Below are 17,200 nucleotides of genomic sequence, written 5' to 3' on the forward strand. Positions count from 1 at the left end.
GCTTCTGCGTGGTTGAAAAAGGCAGGAGGTAAAGGAAAGCTTGTCTTACCACCTCCTCCCTGCAGCACGAGTTCAGAGTTTAGTGTCATTCTTGTTTAACTCACCCTGTTATGTGACTGTTTCTCCTCCTGAAATTAGTGGTAAAGATCCCAGACTGCAAAGGTCATGGGGCGGGAGGGCGGTCACCTAGGAAGTAGGAACTGAAAGTGGAGGTGGCCTTGAATTGGAGTTGCAGTTTCTAGGAGGGGATTCTAGCTGAGGAGTTTTAATTCTGGGAAGACGAGTCCACTGTTGTAAGGTCTTCCTGTTTTTCAAGAGAAGCTGGAAATCTGGAATTTTTATGTGACATTCCCCAAATAAAAATGGATATTGTATTTCCTTGGTAGCCTTAAAATATTTGATCTTGAATTTTTATGCTAATGAGAATTTCTTAAGTAAAAAGACTTAAAGGAAAAACAAATTTTCTCAAGAGCTTGGTTAAGCTAGTTAAAGCTGCATGATGTCTTAAGTTTTAATAATAAATGAAAATTTAAATTATTTTTTACTAAAAAGAATAAAAATTGATATTCACAAAGTAATAGGGTGGACTTTGAAAGTCATTATCTTCATCTTGTAGGTAAAGGAAGAAACCTAGTTGCTTACTACATGTGTAACTTGGGGCAAGTTATTAAAGTCTCTCTGGGTGTCAGCTTCCTCGTTTTTAAATGGGATATCAATAGCACCAACATCAAAGGATTCTGGAGAGAATTAAACGAGATAATGTAAATAAAACAAAATAGTTCTTGGCTCATAATAAGGTCTGTAGTGCTGTCTGAGGGGGCAGAAAGGGCAATGGGTTGCGGTTTTGATTATGAAAGCCCATTTTCTGAATTCGTTGCAATTCATAGACTTTTTAAAAAATGGTACCATGCTAATCAATTTTTTGTCTGGTGATCTTATTCTTTACCTCCTTGGGTTTGTAGCTTTGTAAAACCCCACAGTGCGGCAGTTAAGGAACTGTTCCCTCTTTCCCCTCCTGATGGGCCCTGCACGTGGCTTCACGTGCTGAGAAGCTGCGGTGCCGGGAGGCGGGAGGGCCGGCTCGCACAGCTGCCCCTCCCTGCACCGCACATGCACATAGACCACGGTGCCCTCTGTGGGTCTGCCCTTCCTCCGAGTCTTCAGGGGAAGGTACATGTTGAGGCCTAAAGATGAACAAATAAAGTGGACCCCCCTCCCCCCACCTCTGTTTTTCCCTTTTCTGTAAGAAAGCACTTGACTTTGAAAATCATGGTTAATTTGCTGCTGTGCAGGGCAGTGTAGCTTTGGGAATTGCCAGTGTTACCAGTTTTTCCATTTTAATCTCATTGTTCAAAAGCAGGTATTGTGACATATAATGGCTTGGTGGTCACGTTGTACTTTTAATCTGGGGCCATTTATTTGAATTTTAATAGAAATAGAATATCTATCTCTTTTGGGAACATGTGATTAGTTGAAAGCCAGCCATGCACTAAAGTACCAGTGGGAAAAGTTTCTGTAATTCTTACCTTACATCATTTAATGTCACTAATAGGCAGCATGGAATAGTTGATGCTGGACAGTCCTCTTTTATTTATTGCTCTCCTCAGGAGCCTTTTAAAATACTTTGTTTCTAATTAGACTCCCACCTGTGTAAAAAAAATTTTTTACAGATACGCTGTATGTCTATTTATGTGTTACATGGATACCTGTGTTTTATACATAAAGAACCAGGGTTTTTCGGTGTGTGCTCCCTTCCCCCGAGGAATCACCTTTTGCCCCTTGAGCTGGCCCTGCGTGGTTCACAGCCCTGGGTCCTCACAGGTTTTCACTTCAGAACCTTTATGTTCTCTCAAATTGTTGGGTACCCTACAGAGCTTTTGTTGAGGTGGGTTATAGCTAATGACATCTCTCATGTTACAAATTAAAGTTGAGGAAAATTACAGAATATTTAATCATTTATTTTAAAATAGTTTATGGAAAAATAACCCATTTCTTCTGCACCAAAATAGTTTAGTGAGAAAAGTGGCCATGTTGCACATGTTTGCCATTCTCTTCGAAGTCTAGCTTAGTAGCAGGCAGCCAGATTCTTACCGTTGCCTCTATGTCTCACTGGCTACCAAGGAGCGCCGGTGCCCACTGTACGTGTAGTTGGGGAAGGAAGGTGCGCGTCAGTCACCTTCTCGGACCCTGGAGGTGGTTCTTCTCTGGAATTACAGTAAAGCAGATTGTAGTTTCTTAAAGGGACGCATGCAGCGTAGAAGCTCAAACTATATAAAAACTTTTTGTTCGTTACTTTGAAATTCGTTCATCTTTCCCTTTGACTAGATCTTTTTTGTCTGTCAGTCAGTTTGTACCGCTGTACATTGGTCACCTGGGAAATACTGGTTCACGAACTTGCACTGGTCTCCCAAATGTTGATACAGTGCCAGCTGCTCACATGCCGTTAACACCACCACGGATCTTAGCAGAAACCCTCTACAAATGGGAGGTGCTTGCCAAGATTGTTTTTACTTAAATGTTGCCCTTGGCCATAAGTGTTATTAGTTGTTTCTCTGGAGGTGACAGGCTCACTTTGTTCATTTTTGAGATAATGTCTGCCGTATACTCAAGTCTGAACAACTAGTTTGCTGGTCTTCTCAGAAATAAAAAACATGTTCCGGGAGAAAGATGACCCGGCCAGCTTACAACTCAAACAGCGCACAAGTGCTTTTTCTCCCAACAGCCACCACACCTCTGTGTGCTGCAGGAATGCTTTCTGCCTGCAGCCCAGTTTGCCACACAAAACACTAATAAGACGTGTGTGTTCTGGGTAGAGATTTAAAAAAATTAACTTTACTAAGAGCACATTACACTGTGGTGCCTCTGTGTCAGGATTTGGAAGGTCAGGCTGCAGGCGGTTACCCACTGTTGCTTTTGTACATATCACCCTGATGGCTGGTTGGCGTTAGTACCAGCACAGTTTGACCTCCCTGGGTCCATGGTGCGCTCTTGGAGAGCCGCTGGTGTGGAGCGTGGACTTCGGAGCCAGACTGCCTGTCCCGAGTCCCAGTGCCAGCCCCTCCCAGCTGTATACGTGACCGCCAGCCATCGCCCTGATCCCTAAACCTGACAAGCTCACTGTCCCTGAGGGACAGAGGCCCCACATCAAGAAAATGTTTGCTGTTTGCTTTTCTGGCTCATCGTTGTTACTACAGACCTGGGGCGGGGTTGGGGGGAGACCTAAAGTAGCATGTATGTGTCACGGCAGCAAAGGTTGGATCCTGAAATGACTTTCCACCATGGAGTAAGAAGGAAATCCCAGATTGTATTCTTAGGCTAAAGGTCTAGGTATTCTCAACAATTGTATGACATTTGTTTAGAGGGACATGATAAACTTGCTGCCTTGTTTCGTAATCCAGTCAAGTTTGTTATCGCTCTTGGTTCTGAGATCCGCAGGAGATCCCCACACCCATCTGTTCTGATAGCGTAAGTGTGTTATGGTGATCTAAATGCGTTTCTTCATTGTTTATCAGGCCAAGGAAACCTCAGTGGCAAAACATAGCCCTCTCACGTTTCAACATCCTTGAACATAGACTCCTCTTAAATGTACACACACTTTCATTTTGCCTGGGAACTTGTCAAATAAGAGCTTGTTACTGCCGTCTGTCGTGTTCATGCTGAAAGAGCCGCTTGCTTTATGAGGGAAACGGCACGTTGGATTCTTCCATCTGCTCCCATTGATTTTTCCCTTCACGTGGTTTCCAAACTTTCTCTGTCTGAGACTGTTTAACTTTCAACTACTTTTAAAAAGTATTGTCTTCATTCTTGAAAGTACAGAAAAAGTGCAGATCAGAAAAGGTCATCCTTCGCTTCGCTGTCCTTGACATGTCCTTCCCCGTCCTTTCTGATGGTTAATAGATACCTAGATACCCTCTTTGCCCGAATTGTCCACCTGTTGTATATACATTTCATGTTGTGCCTGTGCCTTTTTCTGAGTATACCCTAGCTGTGCTGTGGAACACTCTCATGGAGAACGAGCGGCTCAAGGGGTGATTTTTTGCAGGGCTCTTAGGGTGAATTGTCAGGTTGCTTTCCAACCAGATGCAACCAGCTTCTCGTTTCAGCAGCGTTCTGCCCACTTCTCTGTATCTTCACCAGCATTGCTGTTATGTTCAATGCTTTTCAAACAGAAGGAATTATACAAGTTAAAACGTGAACTTGGACTAAGGTTTAAAAGTTTCAAAATGAATGGTATAACATAGCAAAACTTATAATGTATATTTCTTATCACTAGGGACTCAAACTGAGCTGGACTTACAGGGTTTCCCTTAACATCTGATGATGTGGAATCTTCTGAACAGGAGCCTTTCTCTGTCGGGTCTCTTTACTTTCTGAGCTGGGCGAGACCTGCCTGTGTGCAGTGGGTCAGTGACACAAGCTCTGTTTGTGTCCTTTCGTTTTTGCGTGTCTTTCCGTGTCTTAGCCCTCAGTCTTGACAGCTGCAGAGAGAGTTTATAGGGGAGTGTACGTGGGGTTTTCTTTATCATATAAAGCAAACTCGAATAATGTATGATTGCAGTGTGTGACTTTTTTGCTAATTCTTTATAAATTTCAGGTGTGCAACAGAGGAACATGGCTCAAGAAACTAATCACAGCCAAGTGCCTATGCTTTGTTCCACTGGCTGCGGATTTTACGGAAACGCTCGTACAAACGGCATGTGTTCAGTGTGCTACAAAGAACATCTTCAACGACAGAATAGTAGTAACGATAGAATAAGCCCACCTGGTAAGTAATCCAGCCAAGACACAGCCCTGTTCAGAACTGAGACACACCTGGGTCACACAGTGAACCCAACCCCCTTTCCTGCCCTGACATTGCACTCACTGTACTAAGTTCAGATCAGGAAAATGTCTCATCACCTACTGTGGTTATCAGTGGTAGGGAGACAGGCATAAGGATATTTTGAAAATAACTACCATAAATCCATTTCGCAGTCTTACAGAACTCCATTATCTTATTAAAGTGGAGGTGTACTTCCAGTACACTGAGCTCCCTTGGAAAGTAAGGTGAGGGAGTGAGGGCGACAAGGGACCTTGGTTCTTTGGTCGTGGATGACTTCTGCAGTCAGAACAGCTGTAGGAGGAAAGAGTGGATGATGAGCAGCCACAGCTAGCTTTACAGGAAGTGTTCCCCACCAGGACGGAGAGGCAGAGCAGTGTGACTCAGAGTAAGGGGTGTTGGCCCCAGTCACCGGAGTTCTCCGCCTTTTCGAGTCAAAGGAGTCTCCTGGAGTTGAGGCGGACTTTTAAAGTATCAGCAGTTGAGTAAGAAGGGTGGTGAGGATTCTGAGCGTAACTTTGCGAAAGGAAGGCTTACTGTGGTTGATAGGTTTCTGTGGTTGATGAATGAACATGCAGGCTGATACTTAGTGCATTTAAAATTTTGTATGGAGCCTTTCTCGTCATTGCTTCACACTTCAGCCAAAAGCTAGAACCATTGAATCAAAACTTCTCTAGTTTTTGTTAAGGCTAAGATCAAATCAATATAAATTACTGTTTTTGAAATCAAATTATAATCTACATATCTGCCTTAGGAAGAATAGGGAAAATAATGTAATCTAATATGCTGAGCACAGATTTTAATTCTGAACTTAGGTTTGCCTTAGGACTAAATTATCTTTCATCGTCAATACCTCATGTCTGCACTGGTGCTTGGAAGCTGTCTGTGAGTTAAAGGGTTTGCTGGCATTCGGTCCTGATAAACGGGAATTTAGTTTATTAATATACACAGCTTGTATATGGTTTCCTCCTTCGTGGTTAAAAGAAATGTATTTTCACTGGAAAACTGTTGTATTAAGGAAACTAACTGAAAGAAATGAACCAGCGTATTGTATAGTTAAACAAAGTTCGTACACTGCACTTTGTGGAAAACCGATCTCGATTCTTCTAGACAAGGTGTGGGACTGCCCAGAGCGCAGAGTCACTAACGCGAAATGTGGTGCCGTTGCAGCGACCTCCGTCAGTAGTCTGTCCGAGTCCCTCCCAGTCCCGTGCACAGACGGCGGCGTCCCGGAGGCGCAGTCAGCGCTAGACTCCACATCTCCATCCGTGCAGCCAAGGTAGGAGGCAGCCTCCGGGCGGGCATGGCGCGCTGTGGAAGAGAAGGGGACGTGTTCCGTGTGTGACCAGTCCTGTCAGCAAGAACTACGTGAACTAACCTGCCCTGAGCTTGTATCTGCCTCATTGGCAGTCATGGCTAGTCAGAGTAGGCTGTTTGTTTGTTTTCACGTTGAGGGCGGGGTTGGGGGCCGGTGGGTGGGGGGTGGTCTTTCAAGTCCCAGATTTCCTTTTCAGGCAGCTTTCCCTTTATTCCTTCCCTTCACAGAACCCAACCCCCCCTGAAGTCCTTCGCACCATGCTAGGTTCTTCTCATTACAGTCTTACTCCGCAGATACTAGTATTTTGTTTTTAAAAATAGTCTTGTCACAAGTTTTCATTGTTTCAGATCATGATGTGGTAGTTATTATTTGTATTGTAGCGTATTTTTTCTTTTTAACTTTGAAGTTACATCATTTAGAAGTCTGAAAATACAGAATATTTGTTTTATTTTTATCCTGCTGTTAGGAAACCAATACTAAGTTTCTGCTCCATAGTTTCTTCATTTTTTACAAATTTTTAATTGATTTGAGAGAGAGACATTGATGTGTTGTTACCACTTATTGATGTACTCATTGGTTGATTCTTGTCCGTGCCCTGACCTGGGATCAAACCCATAACCTTGGTGCGTCAGGATGATGCTCTACCTGGCCGGCTCCGTAGTTTTTTTTACGGTTCGCGACAGTGGATGTTCAGTCCCGTTGACAACTTCGTGTTCAGGTTCCTTGTGCGTGTCTTCATCGTGCCGCCCGTTTGCGTTGACTGAACTCACACACAAAGGACACGCTGTGGCTTTATTTCCAAAGCAGGAAACTTCTGGGCCACATTAGTCTCTAGTTCCAAAGCTCTGTGGTTATATTTAAATTATAAAAGGCATTTTTGTGTTAATTCTTGTCTTAATGACATACTTAGATATGTTGAACTTTTCCACGTATCACGTTAGGGACTGTTCATGCATAGAGATGACCTTTTAAAATCTAAATGTTTTTGCTTTCTAGTCCTGTATCAAATCAGTCACTTTTATCAGAATCTGTAGCATCTTCCCAAGTGGACAGCACATCTGCGGACAAAGCGATACCTGAAACAGAAGACCTGCAAGGTTTGCATATGAACTAGCTTATATTTCGTCATTTATTTAATGTTTCAGCATTACAGGTCAGTCACTGTCCTGGGTGCATGTATTTTTTAAATTACCAGCCTCACATTTTAACATATTTTTATATTTATTTTCTTTATGAGCAGAATATTTTATATCCTGAAGTATTTAATTAACTGAAATGTTGGGAACCATTTCCCATTTACATAAAATTATCTCATCAGCATAAGCTTGGAAACTTCAAAATCTGTTTAGTTTGAGAAACATTTAAATGAATGAGTGGTCTTGTTACGTTATTATCTATTATTATTTCAGCCAGTTTAATCTAAATGCTATGTCCTCTCCAAGCAAACGAGGGCTGCTGGTTTGAGAGGAATCTCTTGTTTTTGACTCTGATTTCCTGAGAGACAAACTTGACTGGCAGTCACCCTCTCTCCCCATCTAGGACTCCAGCACAGCACCACATTATTCGGTCACTTACATTTACAGGTGGCGTCTCTCGTTCTTGCCCGTGCTCTTCTTACCACCATCGTGTGGGTCCAGGGGATCCAGGAAGCCCGGGACTGCGTAGGAAGGCTTTCTTCTCGGGCAGGAAGGGTAGATGAGGCCTTTGCTCAAAAACCTGGGCTTCCTGACTTGCGTTCCACCAGTGCGTCAGACTGTGCTCGCTGAGCACGGGTGCTGTGCAAAGGCAGGCCCCAGGTCGTGCACCGTGTCGTTTTGCCTGTGGCGTGCACTTCAGAGAGAGGACCTCCTGGCTGGTGGGACCTTCCACTGTGTGCTTGCGGGGTGATGACAGATGCCCCTGTCGATCTTAGCTTTGGTTTGCCGAAGTGCAAATCAGCTATGCCAGCTAATCCCTTGCTCTGATTTCATGCCCAGCCAATAATTGGCATAAATTGTCTTTTTGGCAGTTTCACTATACCAAGAAAATACACTGTGTGGCCAACATTAATATTCTAGTCCATCTGACATATTATAAATTCATAGATATTATAAGTGAATAGTTTTTTAGTTAACTAGAAATGTTAAAGGAAGGGAAGAGAGAAGGGATATTTTTAAGCAGAAATAGAAAAATTCCCAAGATTTAGTTATTCACTGGGCTTGGGAATAATACAAGGGTGGTATTAAAGCTCTCAGTTTTGTGGCAGTGGCAATGGTGTGGTTGCTTTAGACAGGCTGAAAGAAGCATTATGGTTAATAAGATTTTAGATTGAGTAAGTTGAAAGCAATCAAATTGCAAAATGTAAAGAGTTCAGTTGGACATAGCGGGTAAATATAGGTATTTAAATGTGTGATCAGTGGCAGGTCTGAGGTTTGGAAGTCCTCAGCACAGGTGGAAAATGAGAGGCTCGGATCAAGGGGAGCACACGGGCCGGTGAGTCGGCAAAGGGGAGAACAGTCATCTGGGTGCTCCTGGTTAGTGTCAGGCCACAGGTGCTGGGCGCAGTTCCAGGAAGCAGGGGTTGCCTGGCAGTTTTAGCCGAGAGCAAATAAGGAAGAAGGCGCTCGGGCTGTGACTCACGAAGACATTACCTAAGTCTCACAATAGAACACACTTCACAGCACCGATAGTGACAAAATGTGTGCTGGTGAAGAATACAGTAGCCCCCCCCTGTGGGGCAAGTCTGACCAGGAGCGAAGGTTGTAAGTGGTGAACTCCACAAGACGAAATGGTTTTATAGCATTCACTGTGTTTGGAGAAAAACAGAGTTTTCTGTACCTATCCCTGAGTGCATTAATACAAAAGGTGGTCTTGATGCCATAGTAAGAGAAATTGTATGGGGGGGCAGTTAAAATGTTAAAAACTCCTTTTTTTCAGTGGCTTATAGGTTAAGCCAGTATTAACTTTTAAGTATATTTCAAAAATCAGCATTCATACTTTCTGCATAGCAGAATCTTTGAAAAATCTGGTGTGACTTTAATCTGCATTTGAGAGGATTCGTTTTCAATGTGTAAAATCCCTTAGCCTAGTTTTTAAAAATATCTTGCTTATACTGTTGAATTAAGAATGTCTCATCAGAAAACTTGCACACAGGTGTGAATCTGTATGTAGACCCACACCTTCATTGCACGTAGATGTACTCAACAGGAACGAAGGCAGAGAATTTTGTTTCCACCTGTGTAGGAGGTGGACAAAAACAGACAGAGGGAGGAAAGGTCTTTGGCTCAAGTCCACCGTCCTTTGAGCTGGAGCTGGAACCCAGGCACAGGAGTGTAGGGCAGAGGCAGCGGTGTTGCTTCCTGGGCCGGGGGTGGGTGCGTGTCACTGAGGCCACCTCCAGCCCCACTCTAGTCCCAGGGCAGGATCAGCTGGTGCGGCGACCTCCCCAGGCATCTGTTTTCCTCATTTTACTCCATGTGCATCCCTCAAGGAAAATGTATTTTGCGAGGAAGACTGTCCCAGGTGGGAGAGGGCATGTGGGCAGCAACTGTGTGCCTAAGCCAGAATTTCCTAACATTTCTGACTGGAGTTCTCAGAACAGTGTCCTTGGAACAGCCATTTTCTCTGTGGGTTTTCTCCTCGTAATTAGGATCTGTTGCCACCAGGTGGGCAGGACTGCTTTCATTTTGTCCTCATGACTCTGAAAACTTTTCCTCATGTTTAACCCAGAATTTAGCATATTATAGCATGTTTCTCATTTAATTATGTTTTCTTTTAAGGTAACAAATAACAGTATCTCACACAGTGTCACTTAGGAATGTCACTTAAAAAAACTAAGTTGAAGAAAAAAAACTTGTAAGTGTTTTGGGGCACTCTAAGCTGTCGCACTGGATTGTCCTGTTCAGCCACATGCTCAACCCTTTGTGGAACCTCTCAGTCCCTCAGGTGCGGGGCCACAGTAAATAGAGGGTGGGGTTGGGTTTAGAGGTTCTGTTGTGTTCAAACCTCAACACCCCCACTTCTCTGATCCCTGTTTTCATTACTTTTAAAGGAGACTAAGGACCATGTCCATCTTATAGGGTGTTGGAAGGCAGTGAAATGATGGAGGTGAAATGAGCTTTGTAAACTACAAAGGATACTTTTACTCTGTGGTACCCTAGTGATTTGGGAATCATAGCAGGTTAACAATAAGAGAATCTTGCAGCTTTCCAACAGTAGAATGCAGTCCTCTTCAAGGTGGTGAGCTCTCTGTCACTACAGCGTTCTAGGACAGCTGGGTCATTGTCTGGCACGGAGTGGCAGAGGGGAGTGGAATTCTCCACTCCGAGGGTTCCTGAGTCCAAACAGTCGAATTGTTGACTCAGTGGCTCAGACAATCAGAGAGAAATAGTCCCTTGGGACTACTTTAGGAAAGCTGTGTGGATTAAACATGAGATTTATTCTGATTTTAAAGAGTGGGTAAGAACAGCCAAAAGTGTCTGGGAAAAGTAGGACCAGGTTGGCATAGGACTGACTGCAAGCTACAGTGACCCAGACCTTGTGGTGCCGGCTTGAGGGCAGCCACACAGGAACTTGTGGTTCCAACACTGACAGTGTTCAGAGCATTGTGCATAACTGTGCAGCGTGCGGAGACAACCCACATGGCCATCAGCAGATGAGTGGGCCCAGTGCGGTGTTCACATGCACAGGACTGTCACTCAGCCATTGGAAGGAGTGACGTCCCGGACGAGCCGCAGCAGGGACGGACTCTGAAAACATGCTCAATGGAAGCAGCTGGGTGCAGAAGGCTCCTGCTGTGTGATTGCACGTATACGAAGGACAGGCACGGTGAAGAGGGCTTTTTGCTGGAAAAGTAACTGAGAGCAAAAATGCACAGGTAGGAAAAGATGAAATTTGGGAAACAGGGAGAACAGCAGTTGCTGGAGTGGCCGTCTCAGGCAAGTGTGTGTTGGAACTACAGCTGGAAAGGTTCTCTCTCCCTCTCCCTCCCTCCTTTCCTTCCCTTTTCAGGACCCAGAGCAGAGTCGCTCTCGGATGTGATGCTGCATGTGGGTGGTGACACTAGTGCACCTGACAGGTGCTTTTTGAAGTGTATTCAAAGTAGAGGCCAGTCGACTTTGTCTGGTTGCCATTCCCATTAAAAATTACATCAGTTAGTGCTGGGCAGTGTGTTTTGCAAACACTGTGCCCTTGCAGTGGCCTCCCAAGTGGACCTTTAGGACCCGTGGCTGGAGCACCAGCAGCCGCCTGTCATTGATCATTAACAGGCAGGCAGTCTCCTTCAGTTCTCATTCCAGAATATGGAAAACTGCCTGTTTTAGGACCCTGTTCTTATTTTGGGTTCAGGTTCAATGAGATTATGGTCCTTTGGCCTTCAGTCCACTGAATGGCACTTTTCAGGGGTTGAATTGTTTCTTTTCACATATCATAATTTGATCGGGCATGCTTTGGCCATAAATCGCACATAGAAACTGAGGAAATGGGTATTTCTGGGAGTCGGAGACTTTCACAGAATACTCTGTCATCTTGCCTATGAATTCATTTGGTGACTGTTTCATTTCAGGCCACCAGGCAATAGTGTCAGATGAGCTGAGGTTCCCCTAGTCTTGTGGGGATGTAGGGGGCCTTAATAGGCCACACACTGGAGTCCTTGCTTTCAAGCCCACTGGTCGAGAACTTGAAAGGTTGTGTGTCCACCTCATTTACAGAGCAGTCACGTAGGCAGATCTGTAGGTTTAGTCCTGTGAAGGGCCTTTGCAGTCTGTGGTAGCATTTGTCTGCCCAGCAGGTAAGCGTATCATCTCACTTCTCCGTCTCCAGAAGCCACTCAGAGTTCGTGTCTCATTCTGTTAAAGATGTGATCGTATGGTGGTGCTGTCACTGCCATTATAAAATACTAGTTGTATCAGTTTATTTCGGTGTGATTGGGAGAACAGATCAGATACTATGACTTACAGAGTTCAAAGACAGTAAATATAATAGATTATTTTCGGATTGCAAGGAAAAGCTTTCCCAAGCTCTTTGCACACAGCCCGGCCTCGTCTGGAAATGTTCTAGGGGCTGGGGAAAATTGTCAGCAAGACATGTAGCCCTGCCCGCGTGGAGCTTACGTTCTAGGGATGTCTAGTTACAGAAAATGGAGGGCTTTATGTGTCCATATTCTGTTTCAAAAATGAAATGTGTACATTACTGGAACTGACTCCCAGAATGTCTGGGTGTGCAGTAATCACATTGTAGGTAAAGAAAGGGACAAGGGCGTGAAAGGAGTATTCCCCGTAGAAAGGACAACCTTTACAGAAGCCCAAAGATAGAAGAGAATGCGGTGTATTCAGGGAAACTTCATGTACTTCCGTGTGTCTGGAGCAAGCAGCGTCCGGGCGGCAAGGCGAGAGGCGAGGCTGGAAAAGGAGGGATGAGAAAAACCACGAGGGGCCCAGCCGTCAGCCTGGGGTGAGTGGGGAGTCAAAAAATGTAAACAGTGGAGGGCACCTCGTGAGGTTCTCTCTCACTTCAGGCCGCAGTGTGGGCCTCATGGGTTGAAGAGGGGCTCGTCGGTGCCGCCCGGGGGTGGTCAGGGACTCTTCAGGGTGGTCCGAGGGAAAGCTGCGGAGAACCCAATCAGGGCTTTCCTGGAGGACAGGCGTTTGAGCTCAGCCTCAAGAAGGAGGTGGCCCAGACGAAATGACGGAGACAGAGGAAGTCCTTTTGGACGGGCTGTAGGCGGCTGGGCAGAGGGCCCGCCGCGGTGCCGTAGGTCACGCAGTGGGTTCCAAAAGAAAAGGGCTCGTGACGGAATTGGGGGGGTGGGTTGAGAACTAGTTCCAGGGCAAGTCGCTGTTTCAGAGCCAGGAGTCATGTCCGCCAGGTCACGTTACAGGTCGTGTCCAGTGACAGCACTCAGGAGGGCCGGAGTAGTTAGTGACAGCAGGGGCCGCCCGAGTTTCGGGGCAGTAGTTTGGTCTGAATCATCGTGCAGCTGGCCTGGGTTTCACTACTTCCATGCATCCATTTACTATTCTAATTACAAAATTTCATCAGTTTGTCTTATCTCTAACATTCTAAAGATTTTATATGAACCATCCTGAAAATTTTAACCATACTTAGTATTCTACTGAATCTTGGTTTCAGCCTTTTTTTCCTTTGTTTTTTTCTGGGAAGCCTACTTAGTTCTGATACCAGCAATGCTTAGAAGTTTGCATAGGTCCATTTTCTTACTCCCTTAGGATACACGGGAAGTATTTAAGTGTGTGTGCGCACGCGTGCATGCCTTGTGTTGATCAAATACATAATTACTGCAAAAATGAGAAAACAGAGACTGGATGTGTCAGTATATTTTCTGTGTACGTGTACATACATTATATACATGCCTGTGTAGATTTAATAAAAAGGGTCATGTTACATAAGCCACTTTGTACCTTAAGGTGAGCGTCTTCCCGTGAATAAATAAATCCCTCAGTTATCCTCTAACAGATCACTGGGGGTGGGGGGACAGCAGCCACCCAGATGTCACCATTGAATAACTGTGCTCTACCACCTTCCTGTTTTTGTCAGCTTCAGTCTCAGACACGGCACAGCAGCCATCTGAAGAGCAAAGCAAGTCTCTTGAAAAACCAAAACAGAAAAAGAATCGCTGTTTCTTGTGCAGGAAGAAAGTGGGACTGACTGGTAAGGGCCCAATTCAAATGGTTCAAAATTAAGATTGTATTTTAAAATAACAGCTGGCATCCCGTCACTGCCTTCAAGTAAGATTGTTTCTGTTTCCATAAGAGTTAATACTGGATACACTTCAGCTTCTGAATTTTCTTAAAGAAATAAAAGTAGATTTAATTATACAGTTAAAAGTGAAATAAAGAGTTTTCATTAAAAAAATAATTTCAGCTGAGTTTGAGAGTATTAGACAAGTTAGGTCAGGGTGCCAGGCGCTGCGAATGGGCGGCGCTGTGGCTCCTGCCTTCAAGGAGCCAGAGGCTGCATCAGAGAGAGGAGTCAGTGCTCCTCGAGCTATGAGGCGCTTTGTATAAAGGGCTGATCACAGGTTGTGTGGGTTCAGGGAGTTCATACACGGCAGGCGATTAGCCTCGCGCTGCCCCACTGTGGGTAATCTATACAGGCTGAGTGCTGTAACAGAGCCGTCCAATGGCGCTGTTACTAACACAGGGAGCAAACAGTGGTCAAGATGCTACTTGGGTGTTTAGTACAGGAAGCACGTCAAGTGCAGCCAGGGAGACTGGTTTGGGAATTCAGGGGTGGGAGTGATTGATTTATGCAAGAGAGGAGGAGAAGAGGCTCATCGAGGAAAGTGTCATGAAGGCAGGCTGTGTCAGCTGGGACTTGAAAGATGAGCAGGACTTACAACTGATGGAAACGGGGATTTCAGCCAGAAAGAAGACCTTTTGAAGGAAAACGTGGAGAAGGGAAAGGACACGGCATGCCCTGGGCAGGAGTGGGGCAGGAGGCAGTGGCAACCGTGTGGGAGGGTCAGGCAGAGCAGAGACCAGGCTAATGCTGTGGACTGGTTAATTTAGGGGAAGCAGCTGCAGCTACAATAGGGACCGTTTATTGTCTACTATGTGCCAGGCATTGTGCCAAATACAGTATGAGCTGAGAAAAGAGCAGATAAGATTTTGAGCAGAGTTATGTTTTAAGAAGGTTTCTCTGACTAAAGAATAGGATGGAGGTAAAGAGGAAAGGAGATTTCAGTCTGATTATCAAAGATGTTTAAGACTGGCCCATGCAAACATGAAGAAATAATACATTTGAAAATACACATATTTAATATCAAATATAGTCTTCCTAAATCTCAGTATCCCTCAAACTTCCTGATTGGAGGGCTGAGACTTACTAATTCTCATTTTGTCCAATCTGTCAGTCTGGGGTTAGTGTTGGCTTCATTTTTCATTCGGTATTATAAAGTTACAGATATAAAGTTATATAGTTAAAAAATACAGGAAAGGAAGGTTACAGCACATGTCAGTGTTAAAACACTGATTCCTGTGTTCCATTTCCAATAATTTCATCATACTGTAAAGTCCTCGTTTTGGAAGGCAGGACCAGTTTTCTGTAAAGACTGTCCACCTTCCTTATATTTCTCTTTTGGCTTCAACCTTGGACATTTTCCTAAACTAATAGCATTTGTTGAGTGTTTACTATGTGGTAAGCACTTAATACATTCTTCACTTAATCTGTACAGTAACTAAAACTACAGTTGCAGACATTTAACACTCAGAGAGACTTAAGTAGTTTGCGTATATGTTAGTAAGGAGATTCGTGCTTAGGCACCCTAACTCCAGGCCCCGAGGTCTTCATCGCCCGGCCACAGAGAATCCTGTCCACTCTTCCACGGGACGTCAGCCAAGGAGAGCTGGCACGGGTGCAGTGTTGCTTGTTAGCAGTTCTGCCAGAGGGGTCATTTCATCTTTCTTAGTTAAGTTTGAAGATTGCCTCTGACAGCAAGCATATTTGCACCTTGTAGTATTTGGATTTGAGAAGTGTTTCACAGTTGCAGTGCAGTGATCTGTTTTCAGTGGGAAGGAGCTGTGGCCATGCCATAGGTAAGGACACCGGAGCTCAGAGAAGTGGTTACGACTTGCTCTGGTACAAACCTGGTACAAGGTATGAAGCTGTCAGCTAGTGAATTTTGAGAATGTGTAGAATGTTCCTGGGTTGTGAAACTGCTTGTTTAGAATGATGGTTTAGATTGTTGCCCTAAATACACAATCTGTTTAACATTAATTATGCTAAGGAACATAATATTTAGACCTTGCATCCAACTCAGGTGTGTGTATTAATCCACTTTCAGGGTTTGAATGCCGGTGTGGAAATGTTTACTGTGGTGTACACCGTTACTCAGATGTACACAATTGCTCTTACAATTACAAAGCCGATGCTGCTGAGAAAATCAGAAAAGAAAATCCAGTAGTTGTTGGTGAAAAGATCCAGAAGATTTGAACTCCTGCTGGAATACAAAATCCTTTGACCATCTGCAAACTAAAAATTGACTTGAGGTTTTTTTTTCCTAGTCATTGGGAATGTAGAGCATTGTATCTTGCATAGACCTTTTAATCATGCATGTCATCAGAAGAATAGATTTTTGTTTTTGTTTTGAAAATGACTCTGAACATTTATTTCCATTGCAGTTTCTGTGGCTAAAAAGACTTAAGTAAACTTTACAAGTATTATCCTTTTAAGATCATTTTAATTTTAGTTGAGTGCAGAGGGCTTTTATAACAAACAGGGAGAAATTTTTGGAGGGCTGTGATTTTTCCAGTATTAAACGTGCATGCGTTAATCTTGCGGTTTATTTTCTCATTGTGTGTATATATAGCTTTTCTCTGCAGCACGATCTCTCTTTGGATAATGCCCTCTAGGGCGCAGCTAGTTAGCAGTAACTGAATGTATCTTAATCACTATGGCTGCTTCTGTTTTTTCATTAACAAAGGTTATACATATGTTAGCACATAGTTTCTTTGCACCCACTATTTATGTCTGAATCATTTGTCACAGGAGAGAGTGTGCTGATGAGATTCTAAGTTTGTGTGTTTTTAATTTTTTTTTTTTTTTTTTTTTTGAGCAAGGGAAGGAAAAGCTGTATGCATTTCATTGCTAACTGCAGGTTTCTTTCAGGTTCATCTGTCTGTGTGTACGATATGAAGAATGATCTGAAGTAATTGTGCTGTATTTATGTTTATCCACCAGTCTTTGATTAAATAAAAATGAAAACCTTAACAATCCTGTGGATTGCCTCTTCTCTGTTACTCTTCTGGTGGTCGGTTTTGATTCCGTGTCCTGTAGTTTTCTGCTTCACTAATTTTGTCAGAGAACTCCTGTTGTTCGTGTCACACCTGTCTCTGACTAATGTCATGATGATATATCGTGATCTTACATTCCTATAAGCTGAAGATGTCAGTGTTTCTTTCAAACCAAGACCTTCTGGGAGCATTTAAGACCTTGCTTCCCGGTATATGTAGTCAGTTTGGCTCAAACTCATAAAATTTCAACAACAACAAAAAAAGCCAGGAGCTTCTGTCACTTAGATGTCATACTTTCTAGCCCTTGGCTGATTCTCTGTTCTGCACTCTGTCACA

At 44.0% G+C, this 17,200-nt stretch overlaps 1 protein-coding gene across 14 annotated transcripts in view; it reads left to right on the plus strand.

The window, feature by feature from the left end:
* The window catches only part of ZFAND6 (zinc finger AN1-type containing 6), a 47,103-nt gene extending 30,262 nt beyond the window's left edge, over positions 1-16,841 (plus strand). For 12 of the 14 annotated variants that reach the window (XM_045824895.1, XM_045824893.1, XM_045824894.1 and 9 more), the window contains 5 exons: positions 4,595-4,765; positions 5,930-6,098; positions 7,134-7,234; positions 13,668-13,781; positions 15,916-16,841. In XM_045824895.1, the coding sequence (XP_045680851.1) occupies positions 4,612-4,765; positions 5,930-6,098; positions 7,134-7,234; positions 13,668-13,781; positions 15,916-16,064 (687 nt within the window). In that variant the 5' untranslated portion in view covers positions 4,595-4,611 and the 3' untranslated portion in view covers positions 16,065-16,841. The remainder of the gene's footprint in view (positions 1-4,594; positions 4,766-5,929; positions 6,099-7,133; positions 7,235-13,667; positions 13,782-15,915) is intronic. The other 2 variants (XM_045824903.1, XM_045824905.1) reach the window with 1 other exon arrangement.
* Positions 16,842-17,200: the final 359 nt, after the last annotated feature.

This window comes from Phyllostomus hastatus, unplaced genomic scaffold (genome assembly GCF_019186645.2).
Source record: "Phyllostomus hastatus isolate PE091 unplaced genomic scaffold, TTU_PhHast_1.1 phas_scaffold_555, whole genome shotgun sequence".
In the NCBI taxonomy this organism is placed as follows: domain Eukaryota; kingdom Metazoa; phylum Chordata; class Mammalia; order Chiroptera; family Phyllostomidae; genus Phyllostomus; species Phyllostomus hastatus.